The following is a 25,642-nucleotide window of genomic DNA, read 5'->3' on the forward strand; positions in this document are numbered from 1 at the left end:
TCCAGGAGACCCATGATGCTACCCAAAGGGGTCTGATGGGTGGTACGGTGGAAAAGAATCTGAGCTTCCCAACACATCTTCCCCACTCAAAGACATTCTCATTCTATTAATACTATATGAGAGTTCACACACTCTAGCAACCACTAATCTTCATTGGGCTACTTTATAATCTACCCTTTCCTTTGTCATTTCTTTGTCAAATAAGGACTGCAGATAATTATTTATCTCAAAGAGATTTCTAGTACAAACATAAATCCCTCTCACCAAAATCCATTTGTTTAAGGAACTGAAATCAAGAATAGAAGGATTATTTAGTACTACCAGGGAAAGCCAAGAGTCTCAAGCCTTTTGTCCCTTTCCCTTAGGCTCAGCCATATGTCATTATGCTCTTACCCAATCAGAAACAGTCAAATGGAAATGGGAAAGGCAGAATGGTAAGAAGAAAAAAAAAGGGAACCCAGACCTAGATTCAGAAACCTAGATGACCTGGACTGTGGGGATCACAGAGACAACTCCTCTAAACTAGAAAGAACTGTCTTTTGGGAAAACCAAACCTGGGCAGGTGGCTGGTGAGTAGTAGTCAGAATTCTTACCTGTTCCTGTTGTAGGGCTTTAACAAAAGCATTTTTCAGTCGGTTGGTGTGTTCTGCCTTTAGAGCCTTCTTCTGGTTGGAGGTCATACATTGCTCACATAGAATCTTACCATTCTTTTCTTGCTTCCAGTGAGGGGTGAAATCTGTGCGGCACTGGGCACAAACAAAGGGTTCAACCCGCAGAAGTGAGGCACAGCTTTTCCCTAGATGCCAACAAAAAGAATAATCAGTGGTTTCACATTTCCTCTGTATCTTCTCTGTATCTCTTCATCAGATGATCTTTTTCCAGGAGTTTACTCTGCTGAATTAAGAAAGAGACTCTATAATTTATAAAATACTTTTATTTCATTTGATTGCAACAACATCACTTTAGGGACTTAGACAGTACCATCCCCATTTACAAATGAGGAAACTAAGTCTAAGAAACATAGCTCCAAATGACAAAGCTGGGACAAGAACCCAAGTTTTCTGATTTCCTATTATACCACACTGAGAAGAAAATGTGTGTCAATTCAGTCAAAGGGCTCCACCTAATTCAGCCAGTACTTTTGCTTCTTAGCATCTCTTTACCTCAGACTACACCTATCTCTACCATATACATTCATAATTTTTACCTATCAGTGTCTAAATTATTCACTTTGTGATCTGTTTATAGCCAATACTGAGCCCTTTAGGCACTTTCCTCAGGTGTTCTCCTAAGTCCTTATGTTTAGAAATTCAGCTTTAATGACTTTTGTCAGAATAGACTATGTGATGTTATTAATACTTTATAGTTCAGTGTTGGTTTACAGCTTTTATGTGGTCCTAGTTATCTTTATCAGTCTATTTTCTCAACTAAAAGCACTCAAATAGCAGGGACTGAATATAATAATGCAAGCACAATGCCACATAAACACTAACATTAAAAATAAGTGTTCTAGTCTTCAAATTATGCATATATCACGCTAGGCACATTTAAAAGAGCTAACGATATACTGCAAAAAACAGACAAGATATACAAAATACATACCAAAAATATTAAGTCTAAGATACATAGACACACAAAAAGCTTTTTGATACGCTGCTCCTAAACAGTCTCCGAATCAGAGATAGGACGTCGTTTGGCAATAGTAAAGAGAGATTATTTAATATTACACAGCACCATGCAATACTCTGCCCATATCAATCAGGTCTGGCAACTTCTCGTTTAGATAAAAAGACTGACCAACAAACAGCCTTACCTTGGCTGTCGATGACACTCTGTACGACTTCTTCCAAGCCTACCATGTAGATGAACTCACTATTGGCTGCACTAGGCAGGAAATGAAGCAAGGGAGCAGGTGGTTTAGGGGGTGGAATCTCCAGGAGTGTCTTTTCCAGCTGTTTGCGAAGAGCCAATTTGGCTGCAGCCTGTGAGTTGGCAGCATCGGTCATGGCGCTGGGGCTAGGAAGTGGTGAGGACACCCTGTTCACGGTCCCTGGCTGAATATGGGAGGCAAGGTTCATATAGATGGCAGAGGATGTTGTACGCTGACAGGGAACAGAAGAACTTGACTGCTGAAATAGATTGAGTACAGGGGTCAGTGATGGTATGTGGGAGAAAGAACCAATTCTTACTTTCGTGACAAAGAATACTAGTCTGAACTACTTAGCTTCCCCCAAACTCAGAAAAAGACATGAGGCATCCAACTTCTCCACTGAAAAAGGACTCTGGCATGTAAGAAAGGAGAATGATAGTGGCTATGAACTAAAACTGCTGAGAGAGAGACTTCTCTGGTGGCACAGTGGTTAAGACTCTGCGCTCCCAATGCAGGGGGCCCTGGTTCGATACCTGGTCAGTGAACTAGATCCCACATGCATGCAGCAACTAAGGAGCCCGCCTGCTGCATCTAAGACCCAGTGCAACCAAATAAATAAATAAAAATAAAACTGCTAAGAGAAAAATAAAGATTTGGGATGCCTTGTCATACATCCTTTTACGCGTCTTATTCCTTAGATCCCTCTATCTCTTTCTTCTAGGCAGATTTTAGCTTACTGCTGCTCTGCTGCATATAACCTTTCTTCTCTACTACTACATAATTCCTCAGTGTTTCCACTTTTGGGACCACTGTCAACCCACCAAAATTACCTTTGTTGTCCTAGAGTTTCTCAGTGTCCCCAAACTTAAAATCTATGGTCCTTTCAACAGGGAAAGCAAATAAAAGATTTCTCTGTTTCCCCATGAGGGCTCCCTCTTACCGGTTGGTAATTGATGGCGGGATTCATATTGGGTGTTGTGGTGCGTACAAGGCCAGGCTTAGGTGGGCCCCGCTGACCCTGTAGCTGGGCTGGGTTTGGCGCAATCACACGTTGAGACATTAACATGTGTGGGAGGGTGGTATTGGTCGCTGAACGGATAACACTGTGACCCTGAAGGGGAAGAAGAGGAAAAGATATAGTCATAGCGGTAAAATGCTTCACAAAATGCCAAAGAGAAAACACTGCCTATAATACATAGCTAAGTGGAAACACAGAAACACAGTCAGACTTGGTAATTTTGTCTAAGGATCTATGGGGATAAATCTACCATCACTATAAAACCTGATTAGTGGTTAGGAATTCCCTGGCTTCTTTGGTATAAACTATTTAACCCTCTATGGAAAAGGGCTAAGCTGGACACCTCTCGAGAAGAAAGACTACGGTGGGAAGATTAGTTATTCATCCTTCTACTGCAGACTAAATCATGCCATTAAGGACCAACAGGACTATCTATGGTAATAACACCTCTATCAAGGCCAGGTTCTTCTATGATCTTCACAAAAGCCCTAAAACAGAGAGAGGATAACAGGGCCCCCTGAAACTAAGATCACACTATGGGTCACATACCTGCAATGTCCTCAAATTCTGTTCAACCCCTTGGGCCCCAGGCCGGGAGGGAAGCTTGGAGAGGCCTTGCTGTCCCACATGGGCAGGAGATGGTTGAACAATAGATGCTGCATTCTGTACAACTGGAGTCTGGGAGAGAGAAGAGAAAATGAGACAGTGGAAAAGGCTAATAATCAGATGCAGAAATTTGGTACACTTCTAGACTTTCAAAACTCCTTGTCAGTCTGAAGCTCCTGTTGACCAGAAGGGAAAAAAAGAAAAGCAGAATCACTGTTTTCTTGATTAAGGCCCAAGATTTTTAAAAAATCACTATTCCTAGAGACTAAAAACCATGGAACCAGAGAAGAATGAGCTACCCAGCTGAATCTTCCTGGGGTAGCCCATTCTCAAACCAGTTTTTCTTTGCTTTCTGCTAGTCCCTTATTTCTTGGGCATAGTACCTTCTGGACGACATTCTCTTTCTGTAGCTGACTCTGTCTCAGTTTCTTTAACAGCACCAGTCGGGCTTCTTCCAATCTCAGCTCATCTCTCAGCTGCTTGATGAGCTGCTGCCGTTCCTCAATGCCTTTCCCCTGAGGAAACATGGAGACTATCAGCTATGGTAGCAGTTACTCAGAGTCCTTTCCTGGAAGATGATCTCTTCTTTTAGGTCCCAAACCTCCACCTTCCACAAGAAGCACAAGGGGCAATGGAATTGTTATCTTTGTGTCCCTAGCAAACAGTCTGGGACAATGCCTGGTATTCAGTAGGTACTCAAAAACTGCTTACAGAATGAAAGAAGAGACCACATATAAATGCTAATTAACCAGATTCCTGACAAAACAGAAGAACCGCCAAAGGGAGATATTGCTTTCCTTTAAAATAATGTTTATCAATCTTTTAAAGCCATGTTTCCTCTAGAAATACATGAAAACTTAGGAATTCCTCCATATTCTGAGACCCAGGATAGAGTATAGAATGTATCCTTCTAGCTAAGAGTTTACTTTACATGACTTGAATTATGAAGTTTTCATTTTCCAAAGATAAATTATATTGAATATGCGTTTTCAAACTCTCTTCTCCACTTGATTCTAATAGTTCCCGCTAAAAGGGCACACCCTTGAGGCTGATAATCACATATGAAGAGTTTCATCAATGGGTAGTTTTTAGATCCAAAAAGTAAACACTAAAAAACCAGAAATGGGACTCTCAGGGAATTAAAGAGAATAGTAGAAGCAAGAAATGAAGAAAGGAATCTTTCTTTTCTTTACCTTAAACATCTCTAGGTTGGCTGCTTTGAGTCTTTCTTCCATTCGGGAGCTGGAACGGGGACTGGAAGCCTCATTATCAGACAAAACAATGATGTCTGGGGAGGGAGTAAGCCTTCCTCGGTCTGGCTCACTAGACAAGAGAAGAAAAATTAAGGTACTTCCAACAGTGAAAGTTCATAGTAAAGTTCAGAAAACTTTTCTACACTGACCAAAGAAATTCAAGGGAATTTAAGTCTGTCCTGATTCACCCAGGGAAAGACAGAGACATCTAAATCAAAAGATAAAGTAGACATCAAGATGTAAGTGATGACAAAACCTCAGCAAAAGTATTTTTCCCATCTAAATTCCTTACAGAAAATGCAGACAGAAAGACACAGACTGGCTTTAGGAATGGGAAAAAGAGATGAGTGTTTTTATCACACTGATTTTAATCAAAATTCCAAATGTTTTCCTTATATCTCAGTCTCCTTTTGGGTTGTCTTGTTAGTTACAGAGAAGGTCAAGAAGGAAATGGTGGGGCTTCCCTGGTGGCGCTAGTGGTTGAGAATCCGCCTGCGGATGCAGGGGACACAGGTTTGTGCCCCGGTTCGGGAAGATCCCATATGCCGCGGAGCGGCTGGGCCCGTGAGCCATGGCCGCTGGGCCTGTGCTCCGCAACGGGAGAGGCCACAACAGTGAGAGGCCTGCATACCACCAAAAAAAAAAAAAAAAAAAAAAAAAAGAAGGAAATGGTTAGCTTCACAGGGGAAGAAAGACAAAGGCAGTAGAGCCTACTTGTCCACCCCAGATACAGATGACACATTGCTAAGGAGGCAACCCATGATACTGATAACATGGTCCTGCCTATCTCATGATTTACAAGAAAGGAGGTTATGTGACAACTCCATTGACAGTCTACCCTGTCAAGAGTTAAGGCCAAAAGAAAGTACTGTTGTCAATGGCTTGAGAGAATGGACAGTGCTAAGTAGAAATGTCTACAGCCTTCTGGAGGACTGAAACTCCAGAATTAAATATATGGGACTTGCATCTACTTGCAAGTTCTACTTAGCATCTTCCCTCAGAAAGAAACTGTCTAGAAATGACTTTGAAATCTAAATCTTCCACACTGGCTATGCCTTATGGCCAATCCTATTTATTAGACAACTCTGGTTTTGGTCTTCCTGGGGCAAGCCTTAAGAGCATCTTGTCCCTCTAAAATCATGAGAAATGGCACTCACTGCTTAAGACCTGGATAACAAGAATCCTGCAAATTCTAATTGCCATAGGTTCCCAAGTCAGCGACCATATCCTCTAATTCTCCTCTGATTTCTTAACTCAGAGTTATCTTTGCTGACCCTACTTCTTTGAGATCTATAGTGCAGTAAGGAGTATGTAGGTCTAAAACAATGTGTTCCTAGATCTTATTTAAACAGGTAACTCAAACCTTTTATAACCACAGATCTTTATAGTCCTGAGAGCCTCTGACCATTTCTCAGGGCCTCTTGTCTCAGGTACTGTTGGGACTTGGATGCCTTTTGAACAAGGCACCCTGGGTGGCTGGGATAGGCATTCAATTCCTCAACAGGGTACAAATGAGTTACTAAAAACAACCAAATTTAGCTGAGGAAATAAAGTAGGGAGACAGTGATAATAATGACCATCTTGGGAACTATTAAGTTTGTCTGATCGCTCTATAACCACTGCTCACAGACACAGCAAGCTGAGAATGTAGGCTTACAGAAAATGAAGTCACTAGAGGGAGAAAAGAACCTTCCATTCTCTAACCCCAAGTTCCTGGAATAATGGTCAGGCCTAAATGAAGAGTTTGAATTTTTACTTATCATTTCTATATTCCTTCATGCCCCCCCTTCCCCATCCCTAACAAGAACATGGGTGAACAACTTTGAGGTCTGGTAGATTTCTACTTCTCCTACATGATTCTCCAATGCTTACATCGACAGAACTCTTTCCATCCAGGCCCTGGCTGGATACACACCTCAGAGATTATTTCTAACCTAAGGAATTCTTCCTTGTTCAAATGAGTGCCACCTACTGCTTAAGGACTGTCCAGCAAAAGGACAAGCAGAGACATTCCTACATGGAGATTTTGGAATTGAGCAACATTTATGAGGAAGTTGTATCTGAGAAAACCCTAAATGATATTTTATTCCCAGATATAATCAGACTCACATTAGATAAGACAGCACAGGTAAGGCAAAGCCCAAATCAAGTTTCATTCCTCAATTTTTTTTTTTTAAACTTTTGACCTGGAATTCTGGCCTCATTTATTAAGCTTTTCTGGGGACAGAAATTATTTTGCTACTTTCCCAAACACATATACAATTTATAATATTTGGTGTTCTTAAGTATGAAACCCTACCAATTAGATAATATTAAAAGCCAGACTTGCTGCTGACATCATTTTGTGACTCAGACTGGCAGATTCCCAGAAACTATAAAACTCCTAATCCTTATCCAGGTAGTAAAAACAAAACCAGAAAGAAAACTGCCACATCTTGACAGCATTCCAAAACATAAGCAGTGTTGGTTTCATGCGTATCTTATTTCACAGATATCATAACTTGCCCAACTGATGGCAAAAAAAAAAGATATTTAGGCAATTATGGCTATCACGTCAAGAGCCCTTCCTTCTTTCTGCTTTTAAATTCCAATTCCCTCCTCCTTTTTTATCCACATCAAATAAACCATTGTTCTCCATGCTGAGCAATCTATCAGTCTTGTTCATTCTTACAATAAGCTGCAGGCTAAGTAGAAATAGCTGTCAGTATATCTGCTCTGGTGAAAGGGAAGAAGAACGACAGGGCAGATAGGGCCTATTTTTTCTCACTGAATGGGGATCTAGATGGTTTACATCAAGCCTCTTCTCCTGGAGACCATTAAAAACAGTTCCCAGTTTCCAAAGAATCAAGTTTCAAAAGTTCATTCCTCTAATAAAATTAAACACACTGGTAGAGTTTTCAGGGTACTCTTTTCAATACAGAATTTATCTGTGATACACTGTAATTCCAACAGAACTGAGATCTTATCAAAATGTGTAACAATGTTTCTATGAAAAACACATTTTCAGTTCCAATGTGCATGTAAGGAATCCACCTAACATTTCTCCTCTTCATTGTCCCCAGTGAAGTAGGATTAGTCATTTGCCCCAGAAGGTTAATAAGGGTGATTATGGGGCAAATGGGTTACTCAGGTACATAATCTCATTCACCCACTTTCTCTTTCTAAAAGGATCTAAGGATTAATCTACTTTCATAATACTCTGCCGATACTATGTAGAGTTCCCAAGAATTTTTCTCTTCTTCCACAACCACTAGAGAACTTACCTGAAGTTTCCTAAGGGTTTTAATGCTATTACCAAGAACAATGTTCCCCTACTGGGTGTGGTTTAAAAAAATAATTCTGGGAAAATACTAATAAGTAAACATTAAAAGGTAGAGAAAGAAACCCAAGTAAGATTATAAACCATTCCTTCCTTTTTTCTTCTTTCTGCATCAGTCCAGCTTCTTAAGGATCCTACTTTAGATCAGTCCTAGGACAAAGTCAGCAAGGTCAACTGGAGGGCAACTGAACAGTGAAGAGTAATTCTCATGTCTATCAGGTGTTTCTGAACCATGAATAAACTGAATATTCTTAAAACTAGGGTTGTCTATACTATGATTCACTGTTCAGGTAGACTCTAGCCTCAGCCAGTTCTAGGTACCTTTTTATATTGTGTTCTCCACAGTTCCAAGTACTCAACCTTGACCAAGACCTGTGAAAACATGTGCTTGTGTGCTGTGTGTATGTATGAGAAAGAGAGAAACAGCACAAGCATGAGTGTACTCATATAAGTGAATGTGTATGCACATATGGGGCTTGGGGAATGTGGCACAAATGAAGAAAGAATGTAGAGGATTAGCACATAAAGTTCCTTGTTGACACAAGAAAAGACAGGCCCATGCTCTCTGATGTAATAAAAGCTGGGTCACCATAATAAACACATCCCTAAAACTCTTGGGATGATCTGAAGAAAAGACTGTTCTTCCCTCCTAAAATGGCCGTAAGATTAGAGTGAAAGTGTATATTAACTCGCTTCTAATTGGGGTATCAACTCTTAGTGCCTCCTTTATCCAGAAATGGCCACTTTATCTTAAGGGTAATAATTTTTGGAGGCACCTAGTTTCATCTAGAAACAAGAGGAATTCACGGTCAAGCCAGATAGCACAGATATGTCTTCATTCAAGAAGCTTTAAGATGAAAAACACCCTCCTCTCATTGGAAGTCATTCCTTTTTCATAGGCTTAGTTTATGAGAAGACCCTATCTATGGAGGCAGCTGAACAAAGCCATACCTCCGTCTAGCACTCATATCCACAGGCTCATCATTGATGTTTTCTTTGCCTGGCCTTCCAGCAGTCCTGTTGTCTCCATGAGGCCTGAGATTCCCATTGAGCTTCTCTTCATAGCCCTTGACACCACTGCCATCCTGTTTGGTGGGTAACTCATGTGGCACTTCAAGATTTGCCAAATCCTTCCGCTTGAGCAGTGCCAACATTTTCAGACGTTCCATGGCCTCATGCCCCTCCATTTTGAGTCGCTTAGCCAGGACATCATCTCGCTCATCAGCTGGGTCCAAGCTCCGCTTCAACAGATTCAGGCGAAGAGCATCCTCTGTCATTCTATCCATCCTATGGAAAGAAATATACAAGTGCTTTATCAGAATAAAGTCCCTTAAATAGTCCATAAGGAAAGAAGAATCATAGGTATATATATGGAAGGTCAAAGTTAACTGAGCTAACATTCTACCCTATAACTTCCTAGATGATCTATATTAAAGGAGATTTCATCTCTCAACCTCAGCAGTGAAAGTAAATGTCAAACGCTTTCCAGTCACTGAGGTTCTTACTGTATAGATGCCTGAAACCAAATACCATACTCACCTGGATAGTCCATTAAGAGCCTACATCTCTCAAAAAAGTAAACATTCTTTTGTGACTGGCTTTCTGTGCGTGCATGGTCAAAAGTCAGTTGAGGGCTTCCCTGGTGGCGCAGTGGTTGAGAATCCGCCTGCCAATGCAGGAGACACGGGTTCGTGCCCTGGTCCGGGAAGATCCCACATGCCGCGGAGCAACTAAGCCCGTGAGCCATGGCCGCTAGGCCTGCGCGTCCGGAGCCTGTGCTCCGCAACGGGAGAGGCCACAACAGTGAGAGGCCCGCATACCACAAAAAAAAAAAAAAAAAAAAAAAAAAAAAAAAAAAAAGTCAGTTGATTTTAATTCTCATACCAAATTCTTCTCCTGGAGAAGACTCTTTTATGAATGGGAAGTTCCTCAGGTCACCCATGCATATCTTTAATTGGCTTATGTTACTGATGGAGATCAAGGGCATCTAACAGGAAGCCTCAGTTGTCTGGATACAGCAAGGGTCAGAGGGGCCCACTGTTATTTGCCCTCAATTCTATATAAATTCAGTAACTTGGCTTTGTTTAATGAAGAACTCAGGCTGATAAAAAGTAATATTTTCTTTACTCATACAGCAAAATTATTACAGACAAGCTAATTATCATTTGTCCTTCTCATTTTGATTTTTTACACTAACAAAATCTAGACACATAATTTCACCAGCACTTTTTTTTTTTTTTTTTTTTTGGCGGTACACGGGCCTCTCACTGTTGTGGCCTCTCCCGTTGTGGAGCACAGGCTCCAGACGTTTTATTGAGATATAATTCACATATCATACAGTTCACCTATTTAAAGTGTATGATTAAGTGGTTTTCAGTATATCCACAGAGTTGTGCAACCATCACCACAATCAGTATTAGAACATTTTCATTATCTCCTCCTTAAAAAAACCCATACCCATTAGCAGTCATTCTCTTCCCCCTTCACCTCTATCCCCCACTAATTTACTTTGTCTCTAAATTTGCCTATTTTTGACTTTTTTAAAAAAGAGCTCTTTATTGGAGTATAATTGCTTCACAATACTGTGTTAGGTTCTGTTGTACAACAAAGCGAATCAGCCATATGCATACACACATCCCCATATACCCTCCCTCTTGAGCCTCCCTCCCATCCTCCCTATCCCACCCCTTTCTAGGTTACTGCAAAGCACCGAGCTGATCTCCCTGTGCTATGCTGCTGCCTCCCACCAGCCAACTATTTTACATTCAGTAGTACATATATGTCGATGATAATCTCACTTCACCCCAGCTTCGCCCTCCCACCCCATGTGATCAAGTCCATTCTCTATGTCTACCTCTTTATTGCTGCCCTGCAACTAGGTTCATCAGTAACTTTTTTTTTAAGATTCCATATATGTGTGTTAGCATACAGTATTTGTTTTTCTCTTTCTGACTTACTTCACTCTGTATGACAGACTCTAGGTCCATCCACCTCACTACAAATAACTCAACTTGGTTTCTTTTTATGGCTGAGAAATATTCCATTGTATATACGTGCCACATCTTCTTTATCCATTCATCTGTCGATGGACACTTAGATTGCTTCCATGTCCTGGCTATTTTAAATAGAGCTGCAATGAACATTGTGGTACGTGACTCTTTTTGAATTATCGTTTTCTCAGGGTATATGCCCAGTAGTGGGATTGCTGGGTCGTATGGTAGTTCTATTTTTTTTTTTTTTTTTTGGTACGCGGGCCTCTCACTGCTGCAGCCTCTCCCGTTGCGGAGCACAGGATCCGGACGCACAGGCTCAGCAGCCATGGCCCACGGGCCCAGCCACTCCGCGGCACGCGGGATCCTCCCGGACCGGGGCACGAACCCGCGTCCCCTGCATCGGCAGGCGGACTCCAACCACTGCGCCACCAGGGAAGCCCCAGGTAGTTCTATTTTTAGTTTTTTAAGGAACCTCCATACTGTTTTCCATAGTGGTTGTATCAATTTACATTCCCACCAACAGTGTAGGAAGGTTCCCTTTTCACCACACCCTTTCCAGCATTTATTGTTTCTAGCTTTTTTGATAATGGCCATTCTGACCGGCGTGAGGGATACCTCATTGTAGTTTTGACTTGCATTTCTCTAATAATTAGTGATGTTGAGTATCTCTTCATATGCCTCTTGGCCATCTGTGTATGTCTTCCTTGGTGAAATATTTAGGTCTTCCGCCCATTTTTTGGACTTTTTATATAAATGAAATCATACATTATGTGGTCTTTTGTGACTGACTTCTTTCACTTAGCATTATGGGTTTTTTTTTAAAACATCTTTATTGGAATATAACCGCTTTACAATGGTGTGTTAATTTCTGCTTTATAACAAAGTAAATCAGCTATACATATACATATATCCCCATATCTCCTCCCTCTTGCATCTCCCTTTCACCCTCCCTATCCCACTAGCATTATGTTTTTAAGGTTCATTCATGTTGTTGCATATATCATTACTTCATATTTTTTATGGCCTAATGATATTCCATTGTATGAATATATAATATTTTGTTTATTCATTTATCAATTTTTAGACATTCGGTTTGTTTCCCACTTTTTTTTTTTGGCCGCACCATGTGGCAGGTGGGATCCTAGTTCCCCAACCAGGGATCAAACCCATGCCCCCTGCAGTGGAAATGCAGTTTTAACCACTAGGCCCCGCCAGGGAAGTCCTCCACTTTTTACTATTATGAATAATGCTATGAACTTTATAGCATTTATACAAGTTTTTGTATGGACACGTTTTCAACTCTCTTAGATATATACCTATGAGTAGAACTGTGGGGTCCTAAGGTAACTCTCTTTAACATCTTGAAGAACTGTTAGGCTGTTTTCCAAAATGGCTGCACCATTTTACATTACCACCAGCAGTGTATAAGGGTTCCAATTTCTCCATATCCTCTTAATTCTCTTTTAACAGCTATAGATATGAAACATATTATAGCATATATAAACATTCTTTAGCTGCATGATCCCCAAAGATTTCTTATTTTGACATGTGTTACTTCTAAAGTGGTTTACCTCTGGAAAATACCCCCAGATGGAGTGACTGGAAAGTTGAATGCTACAGAACATCAAAAGTTAAGCCCTAGTTCCACAATAACAATGTCTGGTAACTGGATCAACACCTCATATTGAGAGTATGATTGAGAATACCATGAGGAGTTGCAGATGGTAAAAAGTCTGTCACTCAACTAATTATACACCTAGATGAAAAAAGTACTTCAGAAAAGTACACAGCAAAATATACGAGTGTATATTAACACAGTACAGTGTTCTAAGTTTTGAGATAAATTATATTTATGAGCACTGAAAGTATAAGACAAAATGACAAAATTCAACAACCTGGAGCTGAATGGAATTTGGGATGTCATCATTAGCTTGGCTTCTTCAACTGATAGTTATACAAATAGCTGAAATCAGTTCAAAAAATTTCCCCTTTATTATAATGACATAAATGGGTACACTGGAAGTTGGGAGAAACCAGGACCAGATATTTGAATGTCTGAGGTAAGTAATCTTTCTCAATAGATGGCTTGAGAACTCTGACCAAAATTTTGTTGCCCACTCTTGACTGTACTGGCCCAACTTTATGTACTCACAGCCATGCCTGCTTCAAAATCCAATGAAATATGGATGAATCTTGAAAACAATCATACTATACTTAGTCAGAAGGACAAGTATTTTATGGTTCCACTTATATGAGGTACCTAAAATAGGCATATTCATAGAGAAAAAGCAGAATAGAGGCTATCAGTGGCTGGGGGTGGAGAGAAGGTAGTAAGGAGTTATTATTTAATGGGAACAATGTCTCTGGGATGAAGAAAAAGTTCTTAAATGGATAGTAGTGATGGCTGCACAACATAGTGAAAGTACTCAAAGCTGAACTGTACACTTTAAAATGTTTAAAATAGTAAATTTTATTTTATGTATATTTTGCCACAATAAAAAAAATCCAATGTAATAAGACTGATTAAAAATGGGCAAAAGTGATCTTTTGGGTGTGATCTAAAACTTGATTGTAGTGACAGCCGTACAACTCTATCTATGTATCTATGTATCTATCTATCTACTTATTGTCTGCGCCATGAGTCATGTGGGATCTTAGTTCCCTGACCAGGGACTGAACCCACACCCCCTGCACTGGAAGCGAAGACCACCAGGGAAGTCCCTGCACATTTACTTTAAGAAAAAAAAAAATCACTTAAACTATACTCCAATAAAGTTGTAAAAATAATACTCAATGTAAGTTTGTCACACACAAATTCCTCTCCAAAAAGTAAAACAAAAATTCTGTAAAATGAATGTTGTATGTTGTTGCCTTTTAATTCCTAATCCAACTTTTCTGTTTCTTCTGGGCTGCAAATAATAACAACTAATATTTCTTAAGTACCTACTTAAAAGTCACACATGCTACTAGGCACTTTATTATGTATTCTTATTTAAATTACCTCAACAAGTTACTAAGTGGTACTATTTCTACTTTAGAGGTGGGAAAAAGTGTCAAATCAAGTACCCCAAGACTGCAAAGCTTTGGATAGTGAATCTGGAATTCCAACGCAGGTCTAGCTCACTTCAAAAATCTATTATACATTTTACAGCTATTTCAAAAATAAAAATCTATTACACAGTACATCTCGCTACTCAGAGAGAGAATCTTAAGAAGCAGTGTTGTGTATTCATGTATTTGCACATGCATCTAACACATCCATTCTCCCCCAGACATTACATATATACTATGTTCCAAGTTCAGGTTTAGGTACCAGAATTAAAGGTGAAAAAAGAACAGGTCACTGTCTTTAACAATTTCATTCTGATAGGAGACAGACATGCATATAACTAAAGTACTTAGATGTTACAAGAGCTCATTTCCTCTGCCTTCCCTATATCCTGCTTTTCTTCCTCATAATGAAGAGAATTCAATTCATCCAGAGGCAAAAGCTAGAAGCCTGGAAATCATCTTAGACTTTTCCAGACTCTTAAATCTAAGTCACCAAGTCCTATCAATTCTATTATCTTCCTCTGAATGAGAAAATATGTAACACTGGTGTGTTGCTATTGGCAGCCATCTTGTGACCATGAGGGAAGGCAGCTTGCAGTAAAGCAGACACTGTGCACAGTAGAATACTGAGAGGAGAGCTAATTACCCAGCTGTGCCACCAGATCAAACTACTTTGAAGCTAGTCCTGTTACACAGACCAATAAATTCCTTTAATGTTTAAGCCAGTATGAACTGGGTTTTCTGTTACCTAAACTGAAAATATCCTAAAGAATAGATAACTCTGTCAGAAGTGCTGAAATGAAATCAAAGTGGAGATATCCAATAAACAGGTGGATACATGGCACACAAACAAGAGAGCCAGAGTTCAGGCCAGAGCTGGAGATAAATATTTGAACAGGTAAAGGAGGTAACTGAAGTAATGTACAGGGATGAGTGAAACTGTCCAGAAAAAGAAATGAATATATACTCAGAAGGAAAAGAGCCAAGGATAGAACCTTGGGCAATATCTACATTTAAGGATTGGCTGGTCAGAGGAAACTAAGAGAGCTAGTGGAAAACTAGGGAAGCATGACATGTCAACAAATTAAAGGAGAGTAGTTAATTGTGTCCAACAATTACAGCAGAAAAATGTCCAGCTTTAAATTTACTGTTGACTGTTGTAAAAAACAAGAATGGCCAGATGGTGACAAAGCTTTAGATTCATGCTTGTCAAGTTTTGTTTTGTTTTGTTTTTTTTTGTGGTACGCGGGCCTCTCACTGTTGTGGCCTCTCCCATTGCGGAGCACAGGCTCCGGACGCGCAGGCTCAGCAGCCATGGCTCACGGGCCCAGCCGCTCCGCAGCATGTGGGATCTTCCCGGACCGGGGCACGAACCCGTGTCCCCTACATCGGCAGGCGGATTCTCAACCACTGCACCACCAGGGAAGCCCTTGTCAAGTTTTTGACTCATTGTTAGCCCCAAATCAAAATACAGGTCTGCAGCAAAAACTTTTAGAAGATCCTGAGAGGGAAGAGGAGGGATAGAGGTAAGCAAAATGAATTAATACCTACTGAGCTGCCTTTTATTTACTAGGCAATGTACAAGGCCCTTTATATTTATTCTCTCATTTAACCACATTAGAGAAATATTAATTTATTTTTAGTGAATTAAACTTTACAGATACAGGTGAAGCACTCTGTGTCACTTCCCCACCAAACCATTCTCTACCCTCCCTTCTTCCCTTCCCAGAGAAAGGCATTATGATGGATTTCTTATCACTCTATTACATATATATGTATCCATAAATAGTACATAGTATAGTATTTATTTATTCATTTGTTTGTTTAGGCCACACAGCACCTAAACAATTCCCTATTTCGTGTATTTTTAAAAGTAGCTCTTGGGACTTCCCTGGCCGTCCAGTGGCTAGGACTCCACGCTCCCAATGCAGGGGACCCAGGTTTGATGCCTGGTCAGGAAACTAGATCCCACATGCTGCAGCTAAAAGATTCCTGCATGCTGAACTAAGACCCAGCAAAGCCAAAAAATTAAAAATAAAAGTAGCTCTTGTATGTATCCTTTTTCATTTTGCTTTTCAATGTTTAATTTTTTTTTTTTTGTGGTTTTTGTGGTATGCGAGCCTCTCACTGTTGTGGCCTCTCCCGTTGCGGGGCACAGGCTCCGGATGCGCAGGCTCAGCGGCCAGGGCTCACGGGCCCAGCCGCTCCGCGGCACGTGGGATCTTCCCGGACCGGGGCACGAACCTGTATCCCCTGCATCGTCAGGCGGATTCTCAACCACTGCGCCACCAGGGAAGCCCTAATTTTTTAATATTTAAAATTTATCCAAGTAAATACATGAAGCACTAGTTCATTTGTTTTAACTGCTGTGTAGAACTCCACAGCAAAAATATTTGATTTAGTAATCATTCTCCAATTCAACATTTAGGCACCAATATGTTGATGTTTAAACCAGTGCTGTGATTTCCACCTCTGGCCAAGATTCTGTAATACAGGACAGATTTGTCCTCTCACCTGAAATAACAAAAAACCTCCAGACAAAATACATGAAAACAAGGTTTTCAAGACACTGGACATCAGGCAACAAAGGAGAGTGATCCCAGAGGGACAGGAAACAAATGAGGTGAGCTCTACAACTGCACTTGTTTATTGCCATAGGAGAGTTTCTTTCTTTCTTTCTTTCTTTTTTTTTTTTTTTTTTTTAAAAAAAAACCTTTTATTTATTTACTTTTTGGCCTCATGGCATGTGGGATCATAGTTTCCTGACCAGGAATGGAACCCGCACCTCCCGCAGTGGAAGCGCAGAGCCTTAACCACTGGACTACCAGGGAACTCTGCCATAGGAGAGTTTCTAGGACATGATGTGGGGAGGGGGAAATCAGGCAGAGCCAGGGAGAGTCCTGAGTTCAAGAGAGGGAGATGAGGGCGCAAGCGTATAGTGAGACAAAGGCAGCTAGATTTCAAAAAGGACAGAGTACCATAGAAGTAAGAACTGCACAAAGATGGCTATCATAAAAAAGACAGGTTACGGGCTTCCCTGGTGGCGCAGTGGTTGAGAATCCGCCTGCCGATGCAGGAGACACGGGTTCGTGCCCTGGTCCGGGAAGATCCCACATGCCGCGGAGCACCTAAGCCCGTGAGCCATGGCCGCTAGGCCTGCGTGTCCGGAGCCTGTGCTCCGCAACGGGAGAGGCCACAACAGTGAGAGGCCCGCATACCACAAAAAAAAAAAAAAAAAAAAGACAGGTTACGTATTCAGCATGTAGAGAAACTGGAATCTTCACACACTGCTGGTAGGAATATAAAATGTTACAATCACTTTGGAAAAGAGCTTGGCAGTTCCTTACGAAATTAAACATAGAGTTACCATATAACCTAGCAATTCCATTGCTAGGTATACACACAAGAACACTAAAAACATTATTTCTACACAAAAACCTGTATACGAGTGCTCACAGCAGCATTATTCACAACAGCCAAAAAGTGGAAACAACCCAAATGTCCATTAACTGATGAACAGATAAACAAAATGTGGTATATCCATACAAGGGATATAAAGTCATTGTACATACATATACAATGTATAATAGCCATAAAAAGGAATGAAGTGCTGATGCATGTTACAACATAGACGAACCCTGAAAACATTATGCTAAGTAAAGGAAGCCAGTCACAAAAGGCCCTATATTATATGATTCCATTTATATGAAAAGTCCATAATAGGCAAATCTATGGAAACAGAAAAGTAGTTAGTGGTTGCCTAGGGCTGAGGAGAGGGGCAAAACAGGCAATCTGCTAAAAGGTAGGTAGGTTCTTTTTGGAGTGATGAACATGTGCTAATCTTAGACTGCGGTAACAGTTGCACAACTCTGTGACTATACTAAAACCACTGAACTGTATATAAATGGGTGAATTTTATGGTATGTGAAATATATCTCAATAAAGATGTTACAAAGTACAATGGATGCTACTAAGAGCAGATTAGATATTACAGGAAAAAAAGACTACTGAACCAGAAGACATAGCAATAAATATTATCTAAAATCAAACAAAGATGGACTTCCCTGGCAGTCCAGAGGTTAAGACTTTGGTTCCAATGCAGGGGGTGCAGGTTCGATCCCTGGTCAGGGAGCTAAGATCTCACGGACAAAACACCAAAACATAAAAACAGAAGCAGTGACCACCTAGAGGGGTGGAATAGGGAGGGTGGGAGGGAGACGTAAAGAGGGAGGAGATATGGGGATATATGTATATGCATACCTGATTCACTTTGTTATAAAGCAGAAACTAACACACCATTGTAAGGCAATTATACTCCAATAAAGATGTTAAAAAAAAAAAGAAGCAATATTGTAACAAATTCAATAAAGACTTTAGAAATAATGGCCAAAATGAGGACTTCCCTGGTGGCACAGTTGTTAAGAATCCACCTGCCAATGCAGGGAACATCGGTTCCATCACTGGTCCAGGAAGATCCCACATGCCGCAAAGCAACTAAGTTCATGCACCACAACTATACATGCCACAGAGCAACTAAGTCCGTGCACCACAGCTACTGAAGCCCACACGCCTAGAGCCTGTGCTCCGCAACAAGAAAAGTCACCGCAATGAAAGGCCCGCCTACAGCAACAAAGAGTAGCTCCTGCTCGCCAGAACTAGAGAAAGCCTGCGCAGCAACTAAGACCCAAAACAGCCAAAAGAAGAATAAAGAGAAGAAAAGAAATAACAGTCAAAATGAATAAATGATGAAAACTATAAACCTACAAATCCAAGAACCTCAACAAACCTGAAGCATAAGAAACATGATAAAAACGACACCAAGGGACATCATAATCAAATTGCTCAAAACTACTATGAAGGGACTTCCTTAGCGGTCCAGTGGTTAAGACTTTGCCTTCTAAATGCAGGGGGTATGGGTTTGATCCCTGGTCTGGGAGCTAAGATCCCACATGCCTCACCGCCAAAAAACCAAAACATAAAACAGAAGCAAAGAGGTTGTGGTACGTATATACAATGGAATGTTACTCAGCAATAAAAAGCAATGAAATTGAGTCATTTGTTGAGACATGGAAGTATCTAGAGACTGTCATACAGAGTGAAGTAAGTCAGAAAGAGAAAAATATCGTATATTAACGCATGTATGTGGAACCTAGAAAAATAGTACAGATGAATCGGTCTGCAGGGGAGAAGTTGAGACACAGATGTAGAGAACAAACGTATGGACGCCAAGGGGGGAAAACCGTGATGGGGTGGGGATGGTGGTGTGCTGAATTGGACGATTGGGATTGACATGTATACACTGATGTGTATAAGACTGATGACTAATAAGAACCTGCAGTATAAAAAAACAAAAACAATTAAAAAAACAAGCAATACTGTAACAAATTCAATAAAGACTTAAAAAAATGGTCCACATCAAAAACAAAAAACATGATTACATGTAAAGATAAGGATAACATCAGATTTCTTGCTGGAAACAATGCAAAAGAGAAGACAGCAAGCAACATCCTTAAAATACTGAAAGAAAAAATCAGACAATCTAAAATGCCATACCTGTCAAAAAAAATATCTTTTAAAAACAAAGATGAAATAAAGACTTTTTCAGTCATTTTAAATTTCCTTTATCAATCTTCTCCTTTACAATTTATATTTATTTGTATCTTAAAATGTTCCCCTAATTATGGCCTCAAAGCTTATTTTGTCTAAAAACTATATACATAGTTCTACTATAGGTAAAATAGATAAGCAACAAGGATTTACTGTATAGCACAGGAACTATATTCAGTATCTTATAATAAACTAATGCAAAATAATCTGAAAGTATATATGTAACTGAATCACTTTGCTGTACACCTGAAACACAATACTGTAAATCAACTATATTTCAATTTTTAGAAAAAGTGTTATTAACTATAGTCACCATGCTGTACATTACACCTCCATGATTTATTTTATAACTGGAAGTTTGTACCTTTTGACCACCGTCACCCATTTTTGCTCCATTCCCCCCAGCCGCCCTGGCAACCACCAATCTGCCCTCTGTATCCATGAGTTGGGGTTTTTTGTTTTGTTTTGTTTTGTTTAGATTCAACATATGAGTATTTGTCTTTCTCTGTTTCACTTATTTCACTTAGCATAATGCCCTCAAGGTCCATCAATGTTGTCACAAATAGAAAGATTTCCTTCTTTTTTATGACTAATCCATTTTGTGTGTGTGTGTGTGTGTACACATATATATCACATTTTCTTTACCTATTCATCCACTGATGGACACTGAGGTTGCTTCCATGTCTTGGCTATTGTAAATAATGCCACAAAAAACATGAAGGTACATTATCTTTTCAAGTTAGTGTCTTTGTTTCCTTTAGATAAATATCCACAAGTGGAGCTGTTGGGTCATATGGTAGTTCTAGTTTTAATTTTTTTGAGGAACCTCCATACTGTTTTTCAAAATGGCTGCACCAATTTACATTATCACCAACAGTGCACAAGGATTCCCATTTCCCCATCCTCGCCAACACTAACTTCTTGTCTTTTTGATAACAGCCACTCTAACAAGTGTGAGGAGATAACTCACTGTTATTTTTTGTTTTGTTTTGTTTTTATTTTTGGCTGTGTTGGGTCTTTGTTGCTGTGTGTGGGCTCTCTCTAGTTGCAGCGAGCGGGGGCTACTTTTCGTTGCGGTGCGCGGGCTTCTCATTGCGGGCTTCTCTTGTTGTGGAGTACAGGCTCTAGGCTCGCGGGCTTCAGTAGTTGTGGCATGAGGGTTCAGTAGTTGTGGCTTGCAGGCTCTAGAGAGCAGGCTCATTAGTTGTGGCACACGGGCTTAGTTGCTCCAAGGCATGTGGGATCTTCCTGGGCCAGGGCTCAAACCCGTGTCCCCTGCATTGGCAGGTGGATTCTTAACCACTGCGACACCAGGGAAACCCTCACTGTGGTTTTGATTTGCATTTCCCTGATGATTAGTGATGATGAACACCTTTTCATGTACCTGTTGGCCATCTGTGTGTCTTTTTTTTTTGGCCGCACGTCTCAGTTCCCCAACCAGAGACTGAACCCATGCCACAGCAGTGAAAGCCCAGAATCCTAACCATTAGGCCTCCAGGGAACTCCCCATCTGTATGTCTTCATAACCATTTATTCTTACTCTCTCCTTCACTAGTTTCTACTGATATTCCTAATTCTAACTGTATGCATGCCCCTGGGCTCAATCATGTACCTTTTCTTTATTTGCACTCACTCCCTACATAATCTCATATATTCCTATGGCTTTAAAGAGCAACTATATTCTAATTCCCAAATTTATATTCCTGGACCTCACCTCTCCTCTAAAATTCTCTTTATATATTCAACTGCCAAATACAAGGTGTGATACTTGACTGGATCTTGGTTTAAAAAGAAAATCTGCAAAAGATATTATGAGGAACAACTGGGGAAATTTCAAATGGACTGGGTATTAGATAATATTAGGGAATTACTATTAATCTTGTTAGGTGTGATAATAGTATTGTGGTTGAATAGAAAATTGTCTTTCTTGTTTGGGGAAGCAAATTACCACAAACTTAGTGGTTTAAACAGTACAAATTTATTATCCTACAGTCTGGAAGTTGGAAGTCTGAAATGGGTCTCACTGGACCAAATTCAGGGCATCAGCCGGGACTCTTAATTTCTCCTGGAGTCTCTAGAGGAGTATCTATTTTTGTGCCTTTTCCAGCTAGAGACCACCTGCTTTCCTTGGCTCGTGGCCATTTCCCCATCTTCAAAGCCATCAATGTTGGGCCCACTCCTCATGTTGCCATCTTTCTCTCTTTTGCGTTTTTCCATTTTAAGGACCCATGTGATTACACTGGGCCCACCTGGATAGTCCAGAATAATATCCATATTTTAAGGTTAGCTGATTAGCAACCTTAATGCCATCTGCTGTCTTAATTCCCCTTTGCCATGAAACTGAACATATTCATTGGTTCTGGGGATTAGGCTATAGACATCTTGGGGGAACGGGCATTATTCTGTCTAACACTTCAATATTAAGTATTTAGAAGTAATGTCGAAAGCTTACTTTGAAATGATGCAGCAAAAATATGTATATGTTACTACCTATCAATGAGGCAAAACATTCATTGTTGACTCAAGATAGTAGTTACATAGCTGTTCATTGTACTATTCTTCACATTTTTTCTACATATTTCAACATTTTCAAATTTTTTTAAAACTGAGAAGTTTAAAGATTGTTTTAATTAAAAAAAAAAAAAAAGACAAGCAGAACAGAACAGACTCCTTTTTCAACAGGAGGCCTTTAGGGCTTCCCTGGTGGCGCAGTGGTTGAGAGTCCACCTGCCGATGCAGAGGACACGGGTTTGTGCCCCGGTCCGGGAAGATCCCACATGCCGCGGAGCGGCTGGGCCCGTGAGCCACGGCCGCTGAGCCTGCGCGTCCGGAGCCTGTGCTCCGCAACGGGAGGGGCCCACGATAGTGAGAGGCCTGCGCACCGCGATGAAGAGTGGCCGCCGCTTGTTGCCACAACTAGAGAGAGCCCTCGCACAGAAACGAAGACCCAACACAGCCAAAATAAATGAATAAAATTAATAAACTCCTACCCCCAACATCTAAAAAAAAAAAAAAAAAAAGTTTAAAAAAAAAAAAGGAGGCCTTTAACCTGGCTACAGAGAACAGTAATGTGGATATATTTAATACGGACAGTATGTGACATTCAACAGAGCAGCCCTATTAAGGTGAAGTGCAATGTAGACTTCCTAATACTGTGGATATGGTTACCAGCTGGGTTTGTTAGGGATTAAGTTGCTCTTTACATGTAGATGACAGGGTCCCACCTGAAAAGTGAGATCATTCCGAATTAGTTATCATGGTCCTACTAACTGCCTTGGAAAAAAGACACATCAGATGAGAAATCTGGACTCCTTATGTCTTGCTTTTATATTTAAAAAGGAATAAACAGTAGTTTTATAATATTTTTAAAAATATATCTTAAAAAAATATAGATATATACATAGCTCTGGCTTGCCTTTGCTAGTGTCCTTTCATAGAACAAAGATTCCCTTTTCAACTGTAGGCACTAATAAAACTCGTTGCACATGACAAAATTTTCATGTTAATAAAATATGTAAAGATTAATCACCAAGTCCACTATATTAATCTATTCAAGTCCAAAATGGACTTGAATAAAAGGTAAAAAGGAGAAAAAGTAATAGAGAGAGAATTCAGACTACAGAAGTCTATGGGGTTCAGAATGGGATAATCCTAGTAAATAAATCCTTATGACAATTAAAAACAGGAAGTGCTGAAACATCACCCCTTCTTACATTTTAAGAAGAGGCAAATTCCTGGTTTGCTTTCTGCCACTGGGAGGCATCAATCAGCTACAGGTCTACCAAGACCTGTTCACTCCCATGTAATATTTTAAATAACTCCAAATCAGACAATCTAACAACACAGAAAGAAGGTTGGAGAAAATGAGAACCTCCATCTCAAGGGATCAAGTAAAGATTTTCCTGAAATCATTCAAACAGCTCTGAAGCACCTAGTATGTACGCAGTAGTAAGAAATACAAGTAATTCGAGGATGAATTCAAGGATCATACTGTAGCTGAGAAATCTGGAGATGTGTTTACCCTCAGAGAAGAAGTAACCTAGTAATAATGAGTGCTATAATGTGGATGACTTCTAGAATCTAAGTCTCAGACTAGATAGTTGACTTCTTCCCCCTTCTTGCAAGATTCTTCTTGCTTCTGCCACATGAGTTACACAAATGTGAGGAGGTATCCTTTCCTCTATCAATCTTATTCTTTCTCTTGTATTCCATATTTATAATAGATACCATCATTCCCTTAATCAAGTTAGAAACCCTAAAGTCATGTGAGATGATTCCTTCCTACTTCATTCATTCAAATAATTTTTTCATAGATTCTAATATACATAATTTCCTCTACTTTAACCTCTGATATCAGGGCATATCTTATAATCAATGGCATTTAACAACTGACAGTATTTCTTCTTCCTTATTGGTTCATAAAATATTGACACATCTTAAAACCAATGGCATCTTCACATTTGCAGCAACAAGGATGGACCTAGAGATAGTAAGTCAGAGAAAGACAAATACCATATGGTATCACTTACATGTGGAATCTAAAGTATGACACAAATGAATTTATTTACAAAACAGAAACAGACTCACAGACATAGAAAGCTTATGGTTAACAAAGGGGAAAGGGGATGGGGAAGGGAGAAATTATGAGTTTGGGATTAGCAGATACAAACTATTATATGTAAAATAGATAGGGGCTTCCCTGGTGGCACAATGGTTAAGGATCCACCTGCCTATGCAGGGGACACGAGTTCGAGCCCTGGTCCGGGAAGATCCCACATGCCTTGGAGCAACTAAGCCCGTGTGTCACAACTACTGAGCTCTAGTGCCACAACTACTGAGCCCGTGCACCTACAGCCTGTGCTCCACAACAAGAGAAGCCACCACAATGAGAAGCCCGTGCACCGCAACAAAGAGTAGCCCCTGCTCGCCACAACTAGAGAAAAGCTGTGTGCAGCAATGAAGAGCCAACGAAACCAAAAATAAATAAAATTAATAAATTTTTTAAAATAAATTAATTAAATACAATAAACAACAAGGTCCTACTGTATAGCACAGGGAACTATATTCAATATCCTGTAATAAACAATAATGGAAAAGAATATGAAAAAGAATACATATATATATATATATAACTGAATCACTCTGCTGTATACCAGAAAGTAACACAACACCGTACATCAACTACAGTTCAATTTTTTTTTTTTTTTTTTTTTTTTTTTTTGTGGTATGAGGGCCTCTCACTGTTGTGGCCTCTCCTGTTGCGGAGCACAGGCTCCAGATGAGCAGGCTCAGCGGCCATGGCTCACGGGCCCAGCCACTCCACAGCATGTGGGATCTTCCCGGACCGGGGCACGAACCCGTGTCCCCTGCATCGGCAGGAGGACTCTCAACCACTGCGCCACCAGGGAAGCCCTACAGTTCAATTTTAAAACAAATATCAAAGGCATCTTAGAGTCCATGAAATACAATATTTATGAAATGCCTAATATTTATTATTAGCATTTTTCTAGGCACTCATGGACTTAACATTCTAGTGGGGAAAAGAAACAATAAACAAATAGTACGGGCAGGTAAAGCAGTAAGTACCTTGAAAATAGTTAAGCATGAAAAGGGGATAGAGTGTCAGATCAGGGGAAGAGACTATTCTTAAAAGCACAGTTGGGGGCTTCCCTGGTGGCGCAGTAGTTGAGGGTCCGCCTGCCGATGCAGGGGACGCGAGTTCGTGCCCCGGTCCGGGAAGATCCCACATGCCGTGGAGCGGCTGGGCCCGTGAGCCATGGCCGCTGAGCCTACGCATCCGGAGCCTGTGCTCCGCAACAGGAGAGGTCACAACAGTGAGAGGCCCGCCTACCGCGCAAAAAAAAAAAAAAAAAAAGCAGCACAGTTGGGGGACTTCCCTGGTGGTCTAGTGGTTAAGAATCTGCC

General features: G+C 40.4%; 1 protein-coding gene across 5 annotated transcripts in view; it reads right to left on the reverse strand.

The window, feature by feature from the left end:
• GATAD2B (GATA zinc finger domain containing 2B) overlaps positions 1 to 25,642 on the reverse strand; it is a 78,619-nt gene that overhangs the window by 2,919 nt on the left and 50,058 nt on the right. For all 5 annotated transcript variants that reach the window (XM_059072267.2, XM_067036640.1, XM_059072282.2 and 2 more), the window contains 7 exons: positions 9,018 to 9,353; positions 4,688 to 4,817; positions 3,878 to 4,009; positions 3,438 to 3,566; positions 2,811 to 2,981; positions 1,814 to 2,129; positions 594 to 796 (listed from right to left, as the gene is read on the reverse strand). In XM_059072267.2, the coding sequence (XP_058928250.1) occupies positions 594 to 796; positions 1,814 to 2,129; positions 2,811 to 2,981; positions 3,438 to 3,566; positions 3,878 to 4,009; positions 4,688 to 4,817; positions 9,018 to 9,352 (1,416 nt within the window). In that variant the 5' untranslated portion in view covers position 9,353. The remainder of the gene's footprint in view (positions 1 to 593; positions 797 to 1,813; positions 2,130 to 2,810; positions 2,982 to 3,437; positions 3,567 to 3,877; positions 4,010 to 4,687; positions 4,818 to 9,017; positions 9,354 to 25,642) is intronic.

The sequence above is a fragment of the Kogia breviceps genome, chromosome 1 (genome assembly GCF_026419965.1).
Source record: "Kogia breviceps isolate mKogBre1 chromosome 1, mKogBre1 haplotype 1, whole genome shotgun sequence".
Classification (NCBI taxonomy): domain Eukaryota; kingdom Metazoa; phylum Chordata; class Mammalia; order Artiodactyla; family Physeteridae; genus Kogia; species Kogia breviceps.